A 20,022-nucleotide genomic window follows, 5' to 3' on the forward strand; every position below is an offset into this window, starting at 1 on the left:
TTCATTACATAACCTTAGTGCCTACTGTAAAGGTTTGTCATTGGAGGTTTGGGATCAGTGATTTTTTTCTTTGGATGACCTGTTGAAGGAGCAGGGTGTTTGCATAGAGTGTCATTGAAATCTTGAAGTAAAATCTGTATTTACTGGCTTGGTTTTGTACAGCTTCGATGGTCAAAATGTGTTACAGATAGCATAAATATTTCCAAGTAACTGATTTTTAAAAAGAACGTCTGGATATGGGTGATTTAAATGGGTGACTTTATTACTATTATGATGTCAAATACTACTGATATAATTCTTGCTATTTTTGGTGTAAAAGCTACTAATATAATACATGGATATGTTTTAGCAGATTGCAGTGCTGAGCGTTTTTTAAACGTTTTTTTTTTTGTATTTTTTATAGACAGACCAACAGGCTAGGGTTTTTTTTTTTGTTTAGCAAATTAATTGGACTGCTCATTTCAGGTAAATGTTTTGCAGCAATTTGTAAAACTATATCCACATAAAAGCTGTATGATCTGTGTAAAACTCATTGTTGCCAGAAGCCATACGCACTTGAGCAACTCACTCGTTTAATATTGTGAATTTACTCTTGAGTTGCATGTCCAATGTCAGTACCCCCTCTTTTTTTGTTTGAAAGCATTAAGGTAATTTACATTCACACACACGATCTTTTTGCTGAAAGTTTCTGGTTTTGCACATACACAATTTAAAGATCATCAGTGCCTAGGATCCAAAGCTCCAACACCATCTGCGTCCCTCCATACAGTCCCTCTACCCCCCCCCCAGACAACCAAAACGGCCATTCCCTGTCTATTAACCAGAATCATTCACAGTATTACATTAGTGATGTGTTTGTGTTGAGGAGTTATTTTTATACTTATTACATTTAAAAATTGAATGTGCTAAAAGAATGATAACATCTTAATAATATTAATCTCTGCTGCTAGTCCCAGCCATTTATTTTTATTGATTTATTTTTGTCTTCATTATATTCTTTGCCTTTATAAATATGTTTAGTCAAACTACAATACTGTTTATTCAGGTAATGGATTCCAGTACTTCAAATCTGCTAGTATTACCCATAACTGAAAACCTTAAGGCCCTTGTACAAACAGGAACTCTATGCCCCTGTTCATAATCTGTGGCGTGATCTGAATTTAGAGGGCCATTCACTACATTTCACATTTTTTTCCTATGGGTGGTATTGCTTCTCTCTAACTCTAACGCTTTGCTCTTGTGCTTGTATTAAAAGTCCTGAAAGCTGGGGCATGCTGAGCTTAAATCCAAATAAAGCAGAGATGAATGATGTAAAAAAAAAAAAAAAACTAAAATCCAGTAGTTTTTGAGATGCGTGTTCTGTTTTATAGACACGCTAATGTCTTGCGCCACCGTGCCCCATGTTGCATGTCTGCACTTAGCTGAATGATGCTGTATAAACCTGAATGTATATATTAGTTGATATAAATATGCCATATTTACTCTGCACTGGACTTGGGAATCAGTATCTTGCTGGGAATGGGAACTTGAACCATTGTTTACATTTTAAGGACCTGGGGGTGGGGTGGGGCTTGGAACGAATTGTAATTGTAAAATTGTATCAGTATGTGTGTAAGAGCAGTTCCTATATTCAAAATTAATTGTATGAAGTTTTATATGTATATATGTATGAGGTTTCAATGCAGAATTGAAATTATGAGAAGAGAAATTATGTGATTAATTTATGGCTCTCATTCTATAAAACATGTTCTTGCTGTTGGAAAGTTGTTTTTATATATACAGTATATATATATTTCTGAGTGACTATTTGTCTGGGTGTTCCTCTATTTTGGCGTGTGTACAGTATGAATGTGTGTTGTGTGAATCCAAGTATGAATTGACAAATTTATATTAAGCATACAAAATTGTTTTATTTGTTTAAAATGTTGTATTTTATACGGTTTTAGTAATGCGTTAAAATAACCACTCGAACGAATGCACATTACACAATGTATAATCGGGACTATTGATATCAATCAACAGGTACCATATAAGTATTATAACTATATAACTGTAGATAATTATATAACTGTAGATTTCTACATTTTTATGTAACACCAAGACAGAAGTGGCAAATGATGCTGGATAAAGTCCTCTGTTCACATACATTTGTATACTTAGAAATAGAAGTTCTTCACTAAAGTTCATTGTGTATTTCTGGCATGTACAGTATAGTCAAAATCATAGTTAAAATCATGCAAAATTAGTTGAGCTGAACAAGTGGCTCTCATCACCAAACTGGTCAAAAATCTTAAGGCCATTTTCTACAAAAAACTTCAGTTTTAAACACTTACAAATATGTTAACAAATTCGAATGCCATTCATTTATTCATGAATAACAATATCCCCTCATTTTTAGCTCCTTTGCTACACTTGTGTGAACCACTTCAGGTGCTCCTAATAACTGTATATTAAAATGTACAATCTGTTTTAATTTAGAAGCTGGTTAGATTTTTTAGTGATCCAGTGTGTGTTTGTGCTTCCCCTTTTGCTGGTGATTTGTATGTGTCCGCAGTAGGCCACATAGTCTTGTGAAAGTCTCTCCTTGATTACTTAGGATGTAAAGGAAAATAATTACCATACATTCAAAGTTAAAAAGCACAATGCGGCTTAAATTGTGCTTTGCCGTATTTGGGTCATAATGAACAGTAGAGGAGAATAATGTAAACAAGCAGTATAAATGTTCAGCACCAGATCTCTGTAGGAAAGTTTAACATGATTGTGTCTGCACAGGTTAAGCACTTAAATGATTTTGTAATCAGAGCAGTAATTGTACAAAAATCGTATTGTTATTCCAAGACCCCCCCCCCCCCCGCCAATATTCTCCATGAAAATTCAAAAGTTAAGAAATTGAATCAGTTTGCCTTTTCTGTGCAGCTGCAAGGAAGATACCAAATGAATTTTATTTGACCAATATGTTTGCTTGCAACGAGCAGATTATGACTAAGACCTGTCTGCTTGTACAGTTTGTGGAGTATGCGTTGTGCTTGTTACACATGTGCGTTGTTATATTCATTTAACATTCATAATCTTCTGAGTGTCTGTCATTGAGGAGTGATAATGTATATTGAGAAGCAATACAGTGTGACATTAATCAGACAAGAAAATCAAGTTTTTACACAAACTTCTTCCACCCATCTAATAATCTTTGAAAGGTATGTTTACTTGAGATGCAACACTTTAAGAGAATGTATATTTTATTTGGGTATGAGCATAATCAATTTAAAAACAACAGATAAGTATTTATGAGAACAGGTCTTTTTTAATGTTGCTTCTCAAGTAAATTTGCCTTGTCTGGGTTTTCGTAACAAATAGGATTTGTTAAAATTAAATTAAAGAGGGCGATAGTTGCTAGATGTCGCTTAGCTATATTAGCAATGTAGAAAGATGATACTTGAACAGTTCAAGAAAGTATTTGATAAATTGATCGAATAGATTCTCTTTCTGTTGTCCTTCCACACCATCCTTTCAGACTGTGGTAACAGACAGAAGAGGATTATACACCTTTGTCCCATCTGGAGAGCGAGAGCCATGTGCCAGCAGCTCTTGGATAGTGATCCAGTTGTCCAGTATGCGTCGGTTGCGTTTCTTGGAGCTCTTTTTCTGACTGAGCTCCAGGATTGAGGCTGGGTTCTGGCCTGACTCTGACTGGCTTTCCTTACCCATGTCCAGACTGTGTTCTCTCATAAATTCCAAGCGACTCTGCATCATAAACTCTCTGCGTCTGCGCTGCTCGCGGGCCCTCAGCAAATGTTGCTTACGCTCTTCTTTGCTCCAGTAGCGACCCATCTTCATTTCACTCACTGCGTCATCATCAGTCGTCATTCCACTACGCTCCTCACGGATCTTCATAGCTCGGGCTTTCAAGAGCCGGTCTCGAACAGGACGCTTGGCCACATAGCGGGTCCCATCACTCCTTATCTTCACCTTCCACTCCATGCGTGGGGATGGAGGGGGAAGTGGCAATGATAAGGCCAAAGAAAGCTTCACTGGGCTTGGGTGAGGCAACGACTCCAAGGTGGTATTCCCATGTCCCTCACGGTCACTGCCACCCATTGGTGCCTCACTTTCTCCTTCCGCAGCTCTATCCAAAGGTCCAGAACTCTCAGAAGGTGAGGATCCCAGATGCATGCAACTCTGGTAGCGCTCTGGAGTGAAGCAGTTGGAATGACGTCGTCGAGTGAAGTAAGGACTTGACTCGGCACTGCGACCACCATTCCTGTTATGGCTGCTCACCCTAGAATTTCCACCTTGTGCCACCCCTTCAGGCATGCGACGGATGGTTCCCTCTCTAGTGAGTGAGCAGAATTTCTGGTTCATAGGGGTGTTAGTCTGAAACTTCTTGTAGCTGCTTGGTGAATATGAACTGTTGAGGCTGGCTCGCCCTCTTTCACTCCAGGTTGGTCGGTCCCTGTGTCTACTTAGTAGAGGGCTTGTGGACTCATCGATTTGAGAAACTGGAAGTCGATGTTCACTCACCATAGGTGTGCTCCTACAGCTCTCTCCCCCTGTGTTGTAAGCGCTGGTGCTGTCCTTGTCCGACCGTTCCTTCTCTGGAAGTTCATTGATGTCAGACAGCTCATGCAGTGGAGACCCCTGAGGTTCTGCAGACACCCTGCCAGATGTTTCTTCCTCCATCAGCCAGGCTTTTAAACAGCGTTCTCTTAACTGCTGCATCTTCTGTGCTCGTAGAATGTTCCGGCACTTGAACTCAAGGTGCCTCATTTCCTCTTCCAAAAGTGCCATCTCATGTGGAGTAAGGTTCTCGTTACTGTTCTCATCCAGAGTCTCCTCCCTATTCTCAGCTTCCACTGGTGTCTCTCCTTTCTGCTGCTCTTCTTGAACCTGTTGCACTTTCTTCATCCTCTTCTCATAGCGACACTTGATTTCCAGAAGCTGCTTGTACCTCTCACATTCCTCCTCTGTCAGGCCTGGCATTATCATCCCACTGACGGGATCATGAAGGTACCCACCACCCACACTTCCACAGTCCAGTGAGTCTGTGCTAAGGTGGAGCTCTCGGAGAGGAAACAGCGGCGATGGCGTGTCATTCCCTCCTCCGCCGCTCCTGCCCGGCCTGAACTTGCGCAAGCTGCCAGGCGTGTTGGTGGCATTTGTGTTGGAGGCACTGGTCTGTTCATCGCCCAGAAGGATGTCATGCTCAGAGGATTCTTCGTTCTTTGTGCTCTCATCTGTTCTGCCCACACCACTGTCAAGCTCTTGGCTGTTGCTGAGGGTTGCAAAGCTGAGCATGGGTGTCTCCTGATGTAGGGTTTCCTCAGGAATGCCTCCTTGGGGTCTCTGTTGGCGGGAATGGTACAGGCCTGACAGAGGGGAAGTATTAAGGCTGTCCACACTCATCCCCACAGGTAACTCGCAGTCAATCTCCTCTGGGTCCATATGCGTGTCCGTCTAGGTGAAAGGTACAAAGGAACGGATGGGAAAAAGAAAGAAAGAGGGAAGAGTTCGAGGTTGAACATCACCAGTATTGTCACAAAAGTAAATACATGCAGTAATGCGTTTCAACAGTAGATGGCAATATAGACATTGCAACAAGTTTGGTTGTAAAGCAAGAATTGTGAGGCCTATTATTATTATATTGAGGCCTAGTATCTTCACACATATATACATATATATATTTATATATGTATGTGTGTGTGTGTGTGTGTGTGTACAATTACATTTATCTATAGCGGGCATTTTAAACAACAAATTATCAGATATTTATCACATTGAATGTACATAGTGCATAAGATGTATTACAAGATCATGGAGACTTACCAATTATTGTAAGATACTTTATAACAAAATGGCACTATTACTCATATTACTGTTCATTTGTTCATTTTAATTTGTGACAATTGTCATGTCTTGCTACAAATCAAGATTTATTGATGAATACAGCTTTATTGAAGTATTGACTTGTTGTTGACTTGTTGAGTATCTTTGTCTATAATTGCAAGCCAAAAATCAGTTGCAGTTATCACTTGAGTTGGTTATGAATGAGACATTTATTAAGAGCAACACAGGTTGTTTTAATAGTCTGCCTGTTACATTTCTCAAGCATATTTGTCTCTTGTTCTTTCCTCTTGATTTAGTCAGCCTGTAATCTCTTTCTGTAATTCAGCAATCCCTTCCTGTTTCTCTATCTATCTCTATCTATTTCTCTCTCTCTTTCTCTATCCATCTCTTCCTCTCTTGGTCTGACAGCTCCACTTGTTTCTGGTCTTCAGTTCATTATTAATCATTTTGTGTTGCTGGGATGGTGATTGTAGATGAGAATGTGAGGTACAAAATGGCCCCCTTTTTGTTCTGATCTTGTTAGTGCTGTGCGTTGGCTGAAATGAGCTCCCTGTTTTATTCATTAGCTGACGGCTGTGCTCATGATGGATGATTTTTGCCGGCTGCACACAATAACCAACAACAATTTTTTCAATATTACCACTGGCTCCCCAGAAATTGCAGAAAAATGTACAAAGTCAGAAATGCAGAACACCATGTATACAGCTCTGAAATAGGTTCACATTTAGAACAGTTTATAATTGTGTGGTGCAAGAGTAAAAATGCTGTTAAATTTTGTATTAAATAAAACAATACATTTGCTTGCACTGACAACTTTGAAATTTAGTTCAGATTAATTGCTTCTGCTGGTGTTATTCTCATTTATAAGTCACTTTGGATGAAAACATCTGCTAAACAAATAAACATAAATGCAGAAGCAAAATTCCAGCACTGGTTAAAGTTTTAGCATAGTCTCATTAGATGGCTTAGTTTATGTCTTTAGAAAAAAAGCATGATATCCTTCCTTCATAATGTACCTTGCTTCTACCTCTTAATTTGCCCTCTCTCTCATACGTTCCATCAATTCCTTCAATTACTTCTCCTATGTGCATGTCTTTCTAATGGAGCACTTTTCACTCCATTCTATAAAGCAGCTTTGTTCCCTCTCACTCTTCATCTCCTTGTGGAATAGTGTTAATGGAACTGCCACACATCCTTGACACCCATCACTAAGAGTGATCACATGATTGAGACATTGAGTGATGTGAGACTTCTTCTGTTTCCCTTCCTTCAGCAAAATAAGCCATTAATTTTAGGATATGCTGTCATTTGGGACAGAGTGGGTCCATTAACTTTGCATGTGCCTCAAAAAACTCATTTTGTGTGCACTTGAATCATGCATGTATGTCTGTGTTTGGAAAACCATTTAATAGCTCAGAGGATGTGAGATTTGGGGGGATGATTTAATGGTTCGTGCATGGTTCATTTTAGTGTCCAATTTGTCTACAAGGTTTCTCCTAAAAAGAGACAATGTATGGTGTAATGAGATGCAGCAATTTGCTAAATTTTGTCATATTACTGTATAGAACAAATACTTTTCTTTCTGTTTTATACTCTCAAAAAAGTAGGTATTTATCCTCTTTATTCTCATGTGTTTCTATCTCTTTCACATGTGTTGTATTTATTTACCTCTACCTCTGGTCTGGCCAGCAGTAATGAGAAGTTGGTGCTGTCCTCACGGGTCAGGATGGCCACCGCTTCCTCTCGGTTCTGAACTTCCATCCCATTTATCTAATGTGGGACAGACAGAGACTTCATTCACAGCTACGTTCAAACACAAAAGGTCAGCTCTTTTACAAAAACATCATAACATCAAAACATCATCGACTGAGTCCTTGGTACTGAATGTGTCAGTACACATCAGAAACCATAATAAATGAAGAACTTGTCGAGACAAAGGCAACATGACACATTGTCTTTGCTGTTCTGTAATTATTCTCTAGAGTAATTGCGTGGGCTGTGTTAAAAGTCACACCAATTATCTGTTTATAGACTGATTGTCTCTAGAAACACTTGACCTCCCAGATGAACGTGATGACATGATGGTGTCAGTTCATCAATTATTGTTGTTGATGTTGTTTGACTCTAGCAACACATCTGAACAAAAACATACCTGTAATATCCTGTCCCCCTTCCTGATTCTTCCATCTTTTGCTGCTATGCTGTTTGGATTCACCTAAGAACAGGGTTTAAATATCAGCTGGATAACTTCAAAATCTCAGCTAAATACTTAGCATAGTGTTTGTGTTGAGCACTAATAATATAAAATTCAGCCTCATGTGGCCACTCACTTCCCCAACATAGATGCCTTGGTCTTCCTCATCGTCCGTCCGATAACAGACTGTTAGCCCCAGTTTATCCTGCTGACTCGACTTATACAACTCCACCTCCTGACAAAGACAGAGAGGAAGAGCTGCTTATAGGGCAGAGGTTAAACCCCCTGCTTTAAAGATGCACCAGGACAGAAAAACCAGCTAGAGCAAATTTATGAGATATTGTAGGATGTAATAATGTGTTTGGGTCACTGGTCTTGCATCAACCCATCTAGTCTAATTTTTTCCCCTTAGAGTGCATGTGTTTTACTTAGTGAAAAGTACAATGAAGCAAACAGCAAGCCTTAAAAAAAAAACAAAAAAAAAACAGTTATCTATTTACGATGAGCTTGTTTGCATTTTATTTGGATTAGTGTGAGCCAGGACAATTTTATTAATAAGTTTACCTTTTTATATTATATTATATTATATTATATTATATTATATTATATTATATTATATTATATTATATTATATTATATTATATTATATTATATTATATTATATTATATTATATTATTATCAACCAATCAGTATTCGACATCTGTATTCAAAATAATTTTATTATTATTATTATTATACCACCCAGGTTTAATTTTTGTTTGTTTGTTTGTTATAAATATTGTTTATTTTATTAGTGGTTTACTTGTATGTAAAAGGCTATAATGACTTCTTGTTTTCCCACCTCATATTCCAGCTCTTCTTGTTGATCCACCTCATGGTTGGCAACATTGAAGTAGTCATTTGGATCACTATATTCCTGCCCCAAAGAACCACTGTGAAAAGACATATGTTTCTTCAGCAGGTTTTCAGTGCATGTAACATTTGTCCATCTCACAGACATACACAGACTGTAATAAGAACTGATCAAGAGGCAGAGGACAGTGAAGACGCTCACAGGTCATTCATCAGGTATGGCTCCACCAGCTGTGTGAGGGGAGGAGAGGGCGGGGGCATGGGTGATCCACTGCTCGGGTAAGACCCTCTGTCCCCATTCAGAAAGTTCTGGAAGCTAATGTCAGTCTGGGTGCCGTTGTCCACACAGTCTGTGATAGCCATGAGCCGGGCCGAGCCAGCAGCTGCACCCAATCTCCTCCTGTGACCCTTATGTACCACCTGAAGCAGGAGAGGATCATGGGACTGTCCATCTTTGTCCTGGGACAGGTGAGATGTTCTTCTGCCTTTGAGCTGCAGACAGTTAAAAGAGGAAGAAATAATGTCCATTGTACATCCACTTAAAAATAATGCACTGATTGGCTGTTTAATCCGACACCTCTGAAAATGCTGAAGCAGCACTATAGAGAGAATGAAGTGGGGAAAGAGGGAGACAAGAATAAGAAAAATGAGAGAAGGGGAGAGAGGGAAGATAAATGCACAAATAAGCAAAACTCAAGGAAGGATATATTTCTGCTTCTCCTTATGGAGAAGTAACATTGCAAAGCAGCAAAAATGGCTTATGCAAGACAAGCATGAGCTCTCCATCATCCAATCACAAAGAAAAAGAAAGACAAGAAACTGCAAATAGAAACTGATTTTATAGAAGACTCTTCTGCTTTGCTTATCAAAAGTCTTGGATCGGTAGTATATTTTAAATATATATACATTTTATGCCTCTTATGTTCACCAAAACATTTATTTGATTAAAAATACAGTAAAAATATCATTGCAATTTCAAATAACTGTTTTTTTTATATATATTAAGTGTAATTTATTATTGTAATGGCAAACATTTCAGCAGGCATTCATTCTTCTGTCACATGATTCTTCAGAAATCATTCTAATATGCTGATTTGATTTGAATTACTTTTGAAAATTAAGGTATAGACATAATAAGACAAACTTCAGATCTGAGTGGTATATGTGTTACCTTTACTTCTGCATCAATGGGACGCAGAGTGTTTCCCTTCTGTGGAAAAACAGAGAAAAACCAGATTAAAAAGTGTTAAAACTGACAGCTTTGAAAATAAATAAATAAATTTGGTAAATTCAGAGACAGATTTCATCAGTACTACAATTTGTGTACAATTTAAAAACAGGAATTCTTAATAGGAATTCTATCAATCATAAGCAAATACCTTTTTATTGCTTTTTAGAGCCACATTTGTTAGATATTTTATCTGCTTATTGTATCTGTAACTGCTTTAATGCATCTACTTTACCAGCTCTGAGTATTAACTCTGATGTATATTATTTCAGAAGTAGGATTTTTTTTTTTGGAGTGATGGGTTGTTTGTTGTTGCGTTTCCACCGACGGCCTGCTACGACTGCTAATTATAATACAGAAACAGAGGGCTTTTTCCCACTAGATTCTCCTCCAAATAATTATTCTGATTATGGCTCTTTTTTCGACTCTCATATTGAAATTAGCTTGCTTCTCTCAATCATCTTGGCCCAGTTACACAAAATATTAGAAATGTTAAACATCTTCACAAAGCACTGCGGTAAACTAGGTCAAGTTTGAGGTTCTAAATTGTGCCTTTTACATTGTTCCTAAACTCTATTCCCGTCCTCCCTCCCTCTTTCCATCACCTGTGCATGTACTGCAGTGTTGTATTGATTGCTTGTTCATTTTGATTAAGGTTGATATTAACCTTTATAACAGTTAATGTTTGAGCAGTCTCTTTTTTTTTATTTCACATCGTTGCTTCTTGGTACTATGACAAACCTACAAAGCCTGAAAAGTAAGTTCAATTTCCCGGTGTTTTTTTTTTTTTTTTTTTACTTACCACTCAGAATGTCAACACTGTCGTATACAAAAATGTATCAAGTATTTGTTGCTGGGTAATGACTTTTAGTCTGTTGGTATATTTATTGTTGTTGTAACTGACATATATCTGACAGTGCAGATTTGAATTTGTGCATTGGGACAGTTCATCCAGTGACAGGCCTTAGCAAGGGACAGATGAGAGGTGATTTAACCCTCAAGAATGCAACCCACAATCAATACAAGGTTAATACTGAAAGTACTTTTGACAACCCCTCCCTCCTCTCTCTCTCTCTCTCTCTCTCTCTCTCTCTCTAACTCTCTGTCTTTCTGTTTCTTTCATCCTTCTCAAAGAAGTCAAGCTACAAATAGCTGACCCTTAGAGACCAGGTCTCACCTCAATCCTTATGCTGTTTGACTGAAAGTCGTTCGATGCCTAAAAGAGGTGAAACCTATTTCTTTTTCATTGTGTTTGGCTCATTATTGATCCTGTCAGTGGCTTTGATTACAAATGGACTGTTTGCACACGGGATTCAGAGTTGATGGAGCAACAGTGATATTGGCAAACATGTACTTCTCAAGCAGAAAAGATTTTCTATATGTTCCCTGTCTCATATAGAAAATGCTTATTAATGTATGACTCTCTCAATGTATAGACAGTATTTATGATTTGTATACATGAGATCATGGGGGGAATTACAAGCAGTTTTACATTGGAAAGCAGCATGTTGATCATTTCAAAACATTTGTTTTAGTGTTTTTAGAGGAACAACAGAGTGTGTCGAATGGACTGTGATGGAATTTCTTCTGCATGATTAAGTGGCCTACAGAACTCAGTGGGTGATTTGTGCTTATCAGTTCAATACCAGGAGACAGCAATTACATCTCTTTAACTCGTGATACACCTCTATTGACCTTCACCCTGTACGTTTGAATCTGTGGAATAATTTGCATTGCTAATGAAGGAGCTTCTGAAGGTGCTCACAGATACCGCAATGCACATCCACACCCCAACAATCCCTATCATCTCACCACGAGATGCCTGCATTAACTCATAGTCTGTGATCTAACAAACATATCGCATTGATTATGGCACTTTCCAAGACATGCAGCTGGAAGCATTAAAAAAGGTCAATTTTGTCTTGTTGTCTTTTAGTAACAGGAAATGTTTCACCTTCAGAAAATGTTCAGCTAGTATGGGAACAAATGCGTTTTTTTTTTTTTTTTTTGGCTGTTGATAAGTTTTAAAAGTAATTATTTATTTAATTTTATTTTATTTTTTTATATGTGAATTAACGGATGAATCCTTCACAATAAGTTCAATAAGATGCATTTAAAAAAGAGATGGGGTGAATTTCCATTTCATGCCAGCAATCATTTTAGCTAATGTTATGATGTAGACCTTGTAAACTGTTACAAATCAAAATTGGCTCAATCATTTTTGTTTCAATAAATTTCGTAAATTCAGAGATTTCTTGAACGATGTCACTTCCTGGATGTCACAATATAATGAAATGTTTTTTTTTTTGTTTTTTTTGTAGGAATTGTATCAATCATATGTAATAGTTTCCATTTGCAAGCGAATACCTTTTTATAGCTTTTTGTGTTAAGTGCCTTATTTGTTAGACATTTTATCTGCTTATTGTATCTGTAACTGCTTTAATGCATCTACTTTACCAGCTCTGAGTATTAACTCTGATGTATATTATTTCAGAAGTAGGATTTTTTTTTTTGGAGTGATGGGTTGTTTGTTGTTGCGTTTCCACCGACGGCCTGCTACGACTGTTAATTATAATACAGAAACAGAGGGCTTTTTCCCACTAGATTTTCCTCCAAATAATTATTCTGATTATGGCTCTTTTTTCGACTCTCATATTGAAATTAGCTTGCTTCTGTCAATCATCTTGACCCAGTTACACAACATATTAGAAATGTTAAACATCTTCACAAAGGTTCTAAGCACTGCGGTAAACTAGGTCAACTCAGTTTGAGGTTCTAAATGGTGCCTTTTACATTGTTCCCAAACTCTATTCCTGTCTTCCCTCCCTCTTTCCATCACCTTCCCCTCAGGATTTCATCTTGTTTTTGATTAGAGTTTAGAGGAGGGAAACTCACTCACTCTCTCTCTCTCTCTCTCTCTCTCTCTCTCTCTCTCTCCCCGCCCTGGATTGAACCTCCATTAATCCAGAGTCTTGAGCAGTGATATATATATATATTCAGGATGGGGCGATAGCAATTTTTGCTCCTACTAGTGCTGGCCATCAGAGCAGGGCAAGGGTTGTGATGGAAACCAAAGAATTATTTAACTAAAGGTTACTTGTGCCGGAAACGTCAGTCTGGATTAGTTTTACTTTCTTCTTTTTTCCCCCCATTCTTGAAGCAGGTGAAGGCTGGAGCCCTTTATCTTTTTTCCTTTCATGTCGCTGCATGTTTGGAGAGACCTCCTGCAGTGTGGAGGGCACACAAGTAGATTTTGTTTATTTACATCAGTGTTTTTTACAAACGCCTGATTTAGTGCGCTCGATTATGTGTGTGCGCACCTTCGCCATCATTATTGCATCTACGTGTGTCGCAGTGAGAAAGCATATAAGTCTTGCTTAATGATCTCAGTTGCCTTAGCAACAGCATCCCATAGAGACAAATTTGACAGGGTATGTTAGGTAGAGGCAGGGAGACTGAGAGAGCGAGAGGGAAACTCATCAGACATGACGGGTGGGGGGGTTAGGCCGGATTACAAAAGGCAAAGCGTCTGCTAAAAGGCTCATTTTGGAGTGATTCAACATGCACAAGATTTTTGCTGCAGACCGAGCTCAATTAAACCTCATCATAAGTCTAAAGCTTAGAAGCAATTAACGTGGATGAGTGTCGCACGAAGATGGCCAAATGCCAAATAAATGCGATGGTGTTCACGAATAGCGATTCCATGCGCTTGGCTGTTCCAGCAGAACCGGCTAATGTGATCTAGTGTGAATGGTATTATTCATGCCTGCAGCAGCTTGTCCTGAGTCCAATGAAGCCTGTCAGGATGTGTCTGCTCTTCATTACTGTGTGCCCAGCCACAGAGCAGAAGCAAGAACAAATGCCTCATACTCAGATACATAGAGCATGACACTAATGAAAAACTGGGTGAGAATGTGTCTAAGAAACACTGTTACTATGAGAAGCACTTTAGAGTAAGCAACAAGAGGTGTATTTTACTGTGTTTTTTTATCTAACAACATCACTTAACCCATGAAGGCTTATTGCTTTTATAAAAAAGTGACAGCATTGCACTGATTAAAGATCTTCGATGAAGAAAGTGTTTTTTTGCTTGTGCAAAATGTGCTGTCATGTTTGACAGGGTGTTTGCTATGCTGTTGCTAAAGTCCTTTTTAGCATATTGCTGCTAGGTGGTTGGTTACTTTAAAAAAGCCCACCAATAAGTCTCCATAATATTCCGATCCCTAGATATGGCTCTGGTCCCTCCTTCAGTGTAAGCCTGAGGGATTTTTCACCAGTTTCATTGTCGCCAGGCTGAAAATCATAATTTCAATGGCTTACCTACCATTCAAAAATTAGGATTTAGTATGATATATATATTTTTTAAGAAATGAACCATATTATTAATGCATTAAATTGATTAAAAGTGACAGTAAAAACATTGTAACAGAAGATTTCTATTATAAATAAGTGCTTTTGAAATTTGTATCATGGTTTCCATGAATACATTAAGAAGCATAACTTTTTTCAACAATGATGATATTAAGAAATGTTTCGTGCACCAAATCAGAATATTAGTATGATTTCTGATTGATCATGTGACACTGAAGACGAGTGATGGATGCTGAAAATTCAGCTTTGCTGTCACCAATAGTGAGGTGAGTAAATGATAGCAAAGTTTTCATTTTGGGGTGAATATCTTTTTAAGTGTGAACAATTTCAGTCTGAAAGTCATGAAGGATAAGATGAAGAAGTAAAGACGCAATGCCTTGTGGTGATGTCACCCACAGCTTGTCATGACTCTCATGGTGATAACGTTTTCATTCTAAAGTGCATTAAATATGCTTCGCTATTACTTTGCAGTAAATCCAGGGGGCTTCCAGTGTTGGTGCAGCTGATTTTGCAGGGGGTTTATGGTGTCTTCTAGCTCTCTCCACTAATAAGTGTGCAGCATTTAAAACAGGCTCACACAGAGAGGACTCTCTGTCACTGCATAATAAACTGGTTAAGGAGTAAAACCCTCTGTGAAGAGACTCAGGCAGTGGTGGATACGCCGGAGAGAAGAGCTGGAAATTGAAGTGAGATTGAAGAGATCAAGTGGGAGACCCTCTCGGTATTGGAAAATGCTCAACCTTTCCTGGCATGACATCGCGGTCTGGTGGAGAAAGCAAATTGCTCTCTGAACAAAACTTTAAAGTGGCAAACTCAAGCTGTGGAGAGGATTTTAGTCAAGTGGAGTTTAAATGCTACAGGTGAAAGAACTGAAACGCGGCAATGCATTTGAAATAGGTTGCAGTTTTTTTTCTTTCATTTTCTTTTATTATTTTCTTTTTCTTTTTTAGAAATGAAAAAAGGAGACACTTTGCTGTTATATAGTACCGTAGTATGAATCAGGTTATTTTAGTTACAAAAAAAACTAAAACAAACGAATTTATTTATTTTTTGTTTGTTTGTCTGTTATTTATTACATATAAAATGTTTATATGCTTGTTTTGTTTTTTGTGATGTTTTGTTTTTAATCATGCATACATGATGTAACCACCTAATCACCATGGAAACCACATAGCAATGTTTAACAACCACTATGAACAGCAACCACATAGCAACAACCCAGAACACCTGAGCATCATGGCAGTGAGCTGTGTGCGGTGGACTCACATTCTCTTCAGAAAATATATAAATCTAGTTAATATTTGCATATTCATGAGTGTGACCTTGCAAAATGCTCTAATAGTTTGTTTGCCCAGGTGTCATAGATACTTATTCAGATAGTAATTCAAGGTGGCATTACCCTGCAGCCACTTTTCCATTGTCAGTTTTAAGCCATGTGTTCAGAGGCGTGACATGCTTTTTTATTTTACATAGTCAAAGGATAAGCTTTGCTCTGATACACATGTACTCTGCTTCTGAATTCAATATTCCTTTCCCATCTCTGCTCTGAGTGCCACAGCCACAGATATTTTACACACCTGACGGTTTTATTATTAGCTGATCTGCCCTTCTCTCATCCTGCTCTACTTTCCAGAAGTATAAATATCCCCAAGCTATCAATCATAGTCACATGACCTGCCATGTGGTTGGAAAAAATGACAGAAGGGAAACCAAACTTTAACACCTTATAGTGGAAGAGGTTTAAAAACATGCATAGCTTTTTCTCTCTCAGCCTATAAGGAAATCTCACCGCCATGTCAATTAAAGGCTGCTGAGTAGGAAGTCTTTCTGCTGTTTAGGGGATTGTGGTTTTCAACACAGGGTTAATTCATTAAATTGTTTGTCTAAAGCACAAACTTAACTCAAAGTCCCCTTGACACATCTTAAACCTGTTCTGTTAAGATAAACAGTTTCCCGTTTGAAGGCATATCTACAATCCCCGTAAGAGTAACATGCATAAACCCTTGTGTCACATGGAACAGCAGAATGTGAGGTTTTATATTACTAGTTGTGCTAAATAGATTGTTTTATTTTTTTAAGAAGACCTTGAAAGGACCTTGTACTCCAACTTTTCAGTGGTAAGTATAGTTATGTGTTGAACTATTGATGAACACGTCACTGAAGAACTGCTTAATGGTCAAACCTACATTTAACAAACCCTTTCAAGAAGAGTTGAAGCTGTTGTAGCAAAGGAAAGACTGACCCCCTATTTATGAAGTTCAATAGTTTAAGTTAAAATACATAAAGAAAAATGTAATATTTTGAAATATGATTACAATTTAAAATGGCTACTTTCTATTTTAATATATTTAAAAATATAATGTATTACAGTGACAGCAAAGCTGAATTTTAAGCAGTCAATACTCCAGTCGTGAGTGTCACATGGTCCTTCAGAAATCATTCTAATATGCTGATTTGCTGCTCAAGAAACATTTATTATTATCAATGTTAAAAACAGTTGTGCTGCTTTATTTATTTATTTATTTATTTTGTGGAAATTGTGATTGATTCTTTGATAAATAGAAATATAAATATTTTGTAACATTATAAAGGTATTTACTGTCACATTTGATCAATTTAATGCATCCTTGGATAATAAAATTATAATAATAAAAATAAACCATACTGACCTTAAACATTTAAATGGTTGTAAATATCATATTATAAGTGATATATTGATATTTATGCTGCGTTAAAAATATTTACCAACTTTGTGAAACTTTTACCTCCAAAAAATTCTCCAACAAGCACATGATTGCAAGTGCAAAGTAAAAAAATAAAGAGAACATTTAATATGAACTCATGTTTGTATTTTCACCTGAAACATGATCCTGTACTGTTCCTCCGGCCTGTTCACCACACACATGTTGCAGCCCATCGTGGCTCGTGGTTTACTGAGGGGGTGCGATTCCTCGATGCTCTTCGCTTCCTGTTTCTCCGACGTACTGTAGGAGTCGATCCCTGCCGTCCAATTACAGTAATCCCTCCCTGAGATCAGAGGTTAAGACTCTGCACTCCATGAAAGGGCTTTGATGTTCTTTTCTTTGTCTGCTTCCCTCATTCAGGCCCGGCTGCTGTTTTAATTGAGGTCCAACCCGGGAAGCGGGATCACAGATGCTGTAGCATCCAGCTGTGAGAAAGTCAAGGTTTGATTGCTGATGAATGGAGCCTCTGATTTCTGTTGGCTTCTACTCTGCTTCGAATTTACTCCAAGATACAAGTTGGTTTAATGTTTGTGGCTTTAAACTTCACATATGATGATGCATTTTATTAGACAGATAATGTTTAATATATCCAGAGTCTTTGCACTTGAAACAAGCAGCACAGTGTGACAGGATTAAATTTACAGATCCCACCGTGTCTGTACAATATAATCAAAGAGATGATCTGCCTAACGTGAACTCCCTGGTGCCTCTGCCAAAGTCGTAGACTAAGACATGAATTACTAAATAAAAGATGCAATAAACAAATGTTTATTTTCCGCCACTCCGTATTCCCCTGAGAGGTGCTTTCCTTCACACTCTGATTCTATTATTAGAGAGCTTGGATCCTTCATTTACATATAACAACACTCTCTAGGCGCAGACATGCACGTCATTCTATTTGAAGTGCTTTAAAACATGTTGCTTGAGTCTGTAATTAGTTCCTGCTGCAATTCTGATTTGAGTATTCCCATTCCATCATTATTTATGATTACAATTTCACTGCTAATGTGTTTAGATCGTCATTAGCCGTTATTATCACTGCAAGACTATGGTTGCTGATGCTGTGCCTAATTTCATATTCCCTCTACACAGCATATTGTATTTAACACCTGCATGTATTTATCATCATCTTTTCCTTGTACACTATAAAATGTGGCTGTAATCCCACCTCTCATTTGCACTCACTTTTACAGATAAGAGCCTGTCACATATCATATCACACCAGCCCTCTTACTTTCTTCACAGAATTCCAGCTGCGTGTTCATGGCAGAAAATGAATAAGAGAGTGCACCTGTCAGATCATGTCAGAAACAGCCTCTCTCGCTCTACTGAGGTGAGCTCAGGTCTTTCTCCAAACCGTATGTCATTCTACAAGGACAGATCTCTCCATCGCATGAAGGAAGGATAATTGCAAGCGGTGAAGGGGAAGTATCTGATCTTGAGCAGGGACTGAATTGGACACTGCCCTGCATCTGCCCAGCTTCCGAGAGAAATCCAGATTCAACCGAGCCTCAGGATATAAACGTAACCTTAAGTCCACTGCTATTGATCTCCCCTTCTGTTTCTGCTCCTCGAGTCTGGAGATTTAGGGTGTAATCCAGCTTGCTTGAGCGTTCGAAGATAAATGAAGTGGAGCTGTGCGTTTCCAAAGAGAAAAATGAAGTCATTCAGTCAGATGGTGGGACGGTGAATCTGAAAAATCCATTCGAGAATGTTTCAAGCCTCTGCTGGAGCGGTGCCAGCCCAGCGCACGTACATGTGTGTCTGCAGCGAGAGGGAAAGCTGCTGGGTTGGAGGAAACGTGGGGATCGGCACCACTGCACAAGCTGGAGCCCATTACAGCTTTACAGCAGGCCCCTCCTCTCCTGGCAATACCAGCCAATATTCACTAGCCAGCTCTCATCTCTCTCGCTTTCTCTCTCTCTCTCTCTCTCTCTCTCTCTCTCTCTCTCTCTCTCTCTCTCTCTCTCTCTCTCGCTCGCTCAGCCTCTCTTTTGTACTTATAGGTGATCGCTTCACTGTCCTACCTTCCTTTCCTGCTTCCCTCGTATCTTATTTCTCAGCCCCTCGTCTCTGTCTCGCTCTCTTTCACTCTGTCACCTGTACTGGGAGCAGCTCTGCATTCTGGGTATTTGTTGCCTGTTGTAAAAGGGGCTGAAGATGTCGTCAGTCTCTGGATGTCGGCATACAAACAGAATTTATGACCACATAGACCAAGGAGCTTTGAGAAGCGTGACAGTCTTTTGAGGCCATTCTTTTTCACCTTAACGCCTGCAAACATATTGCAAGAATATTTGCAATAGGACAATAAGTGCACTTTATAATTACAACAGTCAAGATATAGTGCATCATTGAGTGCCTTACTGTTTCTATAATAAAAAGCAATGTTATTCATCATACAAATGCATAAAAATTTAATTTACCGTTGCATTAATAATAAAAAAAATCATGATAAAATACATTAAATATATTAGGAAAATAAATGTATTATTAAAATTATATTAAAGTTGCTCTCAATCATTTTTCTAATTAAAAAAAAGTTTAGAATTAAAGAAATTAATAATACTTTTTGGAAGACTTGTACAGTAGCATGAAAAAAAAACAATAATAATATATTGTTTTATTTTAGATGGAGGCGCAGGTAGCATTATAGGAGCAGACACATTGAGGTCATGTTATAATCTCAGTATTAATGAATACTGTTTAACCAACCTGTTACTGAAAAGTTTTTGATTGTATGTGATGCAGAATTGCTGTATTTTATATTTTATTATTTTAATTTATTTCAACT

The 20,022-nt window shown here is 38.1% G+C and overlaps 2 protein-coding genes across 2 annotated transcripts in view; one reads left to right on the plus strand and one right to left on the minus strand.

Annotated features, from left to right (window-relative positions):
- The window catches only part of LOC132114655 (cold shock domain-containing protein E1-like), a 79,133-nt gene that overhangs the window by 23,632 nt on the left and 35,479 nt on the right, over positions 1–20,022 (plus strand). The window lies entirely within an intron of this gene.
- On the minus strand, positions 3,248–18,354 carry LOC132114641 (PDZ domain-containing protein 4-like). The gene is made up of 8 exons (XM_059522879.1): positions 17,345–18,354; positions 10,060–10,098; positions 9,091–9,380; positions 8,878–8,968; positions 8,172–8,270; positions 7,994–8,056; positions 7,510–7,611; positions 3,248–5,451 (listed from the first exon to the last, which is right to left on the minus strand). Exons 1-8 carry the CDS (start codon positions 17,402–17,404, stop codon positions 3,508–3,510), a joined length of 2,688 nt encoding a protein of 895 aa, XP_059378862.1. The 5' UTR covers positions 17,405–18,354; the 3' UTR covers positions 3,248–3,507.

Source organism: Carassius carassius, chromosome 34, assembly GCF_963082965.1.
Source record: "Carassius carassius chromosome 34, fCarCar2.1, whole genome shotgun sequence".
Classification (NCBI taxonomy): domain Eukaryota; kingdom Metazoa; phylum Chordata; class Actinopteri; order Cypriniformes; family Cyprinidae; genus Carassius; species Carassius carassius.

What these genes read in the sequence shown, in the direction of transcription:
- LOC132114641 (XM_059522879.1), bottom strand. Translation starts at nt 17,404, where the DNA reads ATGGGCTGCAACATGTGTGTGGTGAACAGGCCGGAGGAACAGTACAGG. An exon ending in CCATTGATGCAGAAGTAAAG is followed by an intron (nt 9,381 to 10,059) that starts GTAACACATATA and finishes AACTGTCTGCAG; the next exon opens with CTCAAAGGCAGAAGAACATC. An exon ending in CCATACCTGATGAATGACCT is followed by an intron (nt 8,969 to 9,090) that starts GTGAGCGTCTTC and finishes GTCTTTTCACAG; the next exon opens with TGGTTCTTTGGGGCAGGAAT.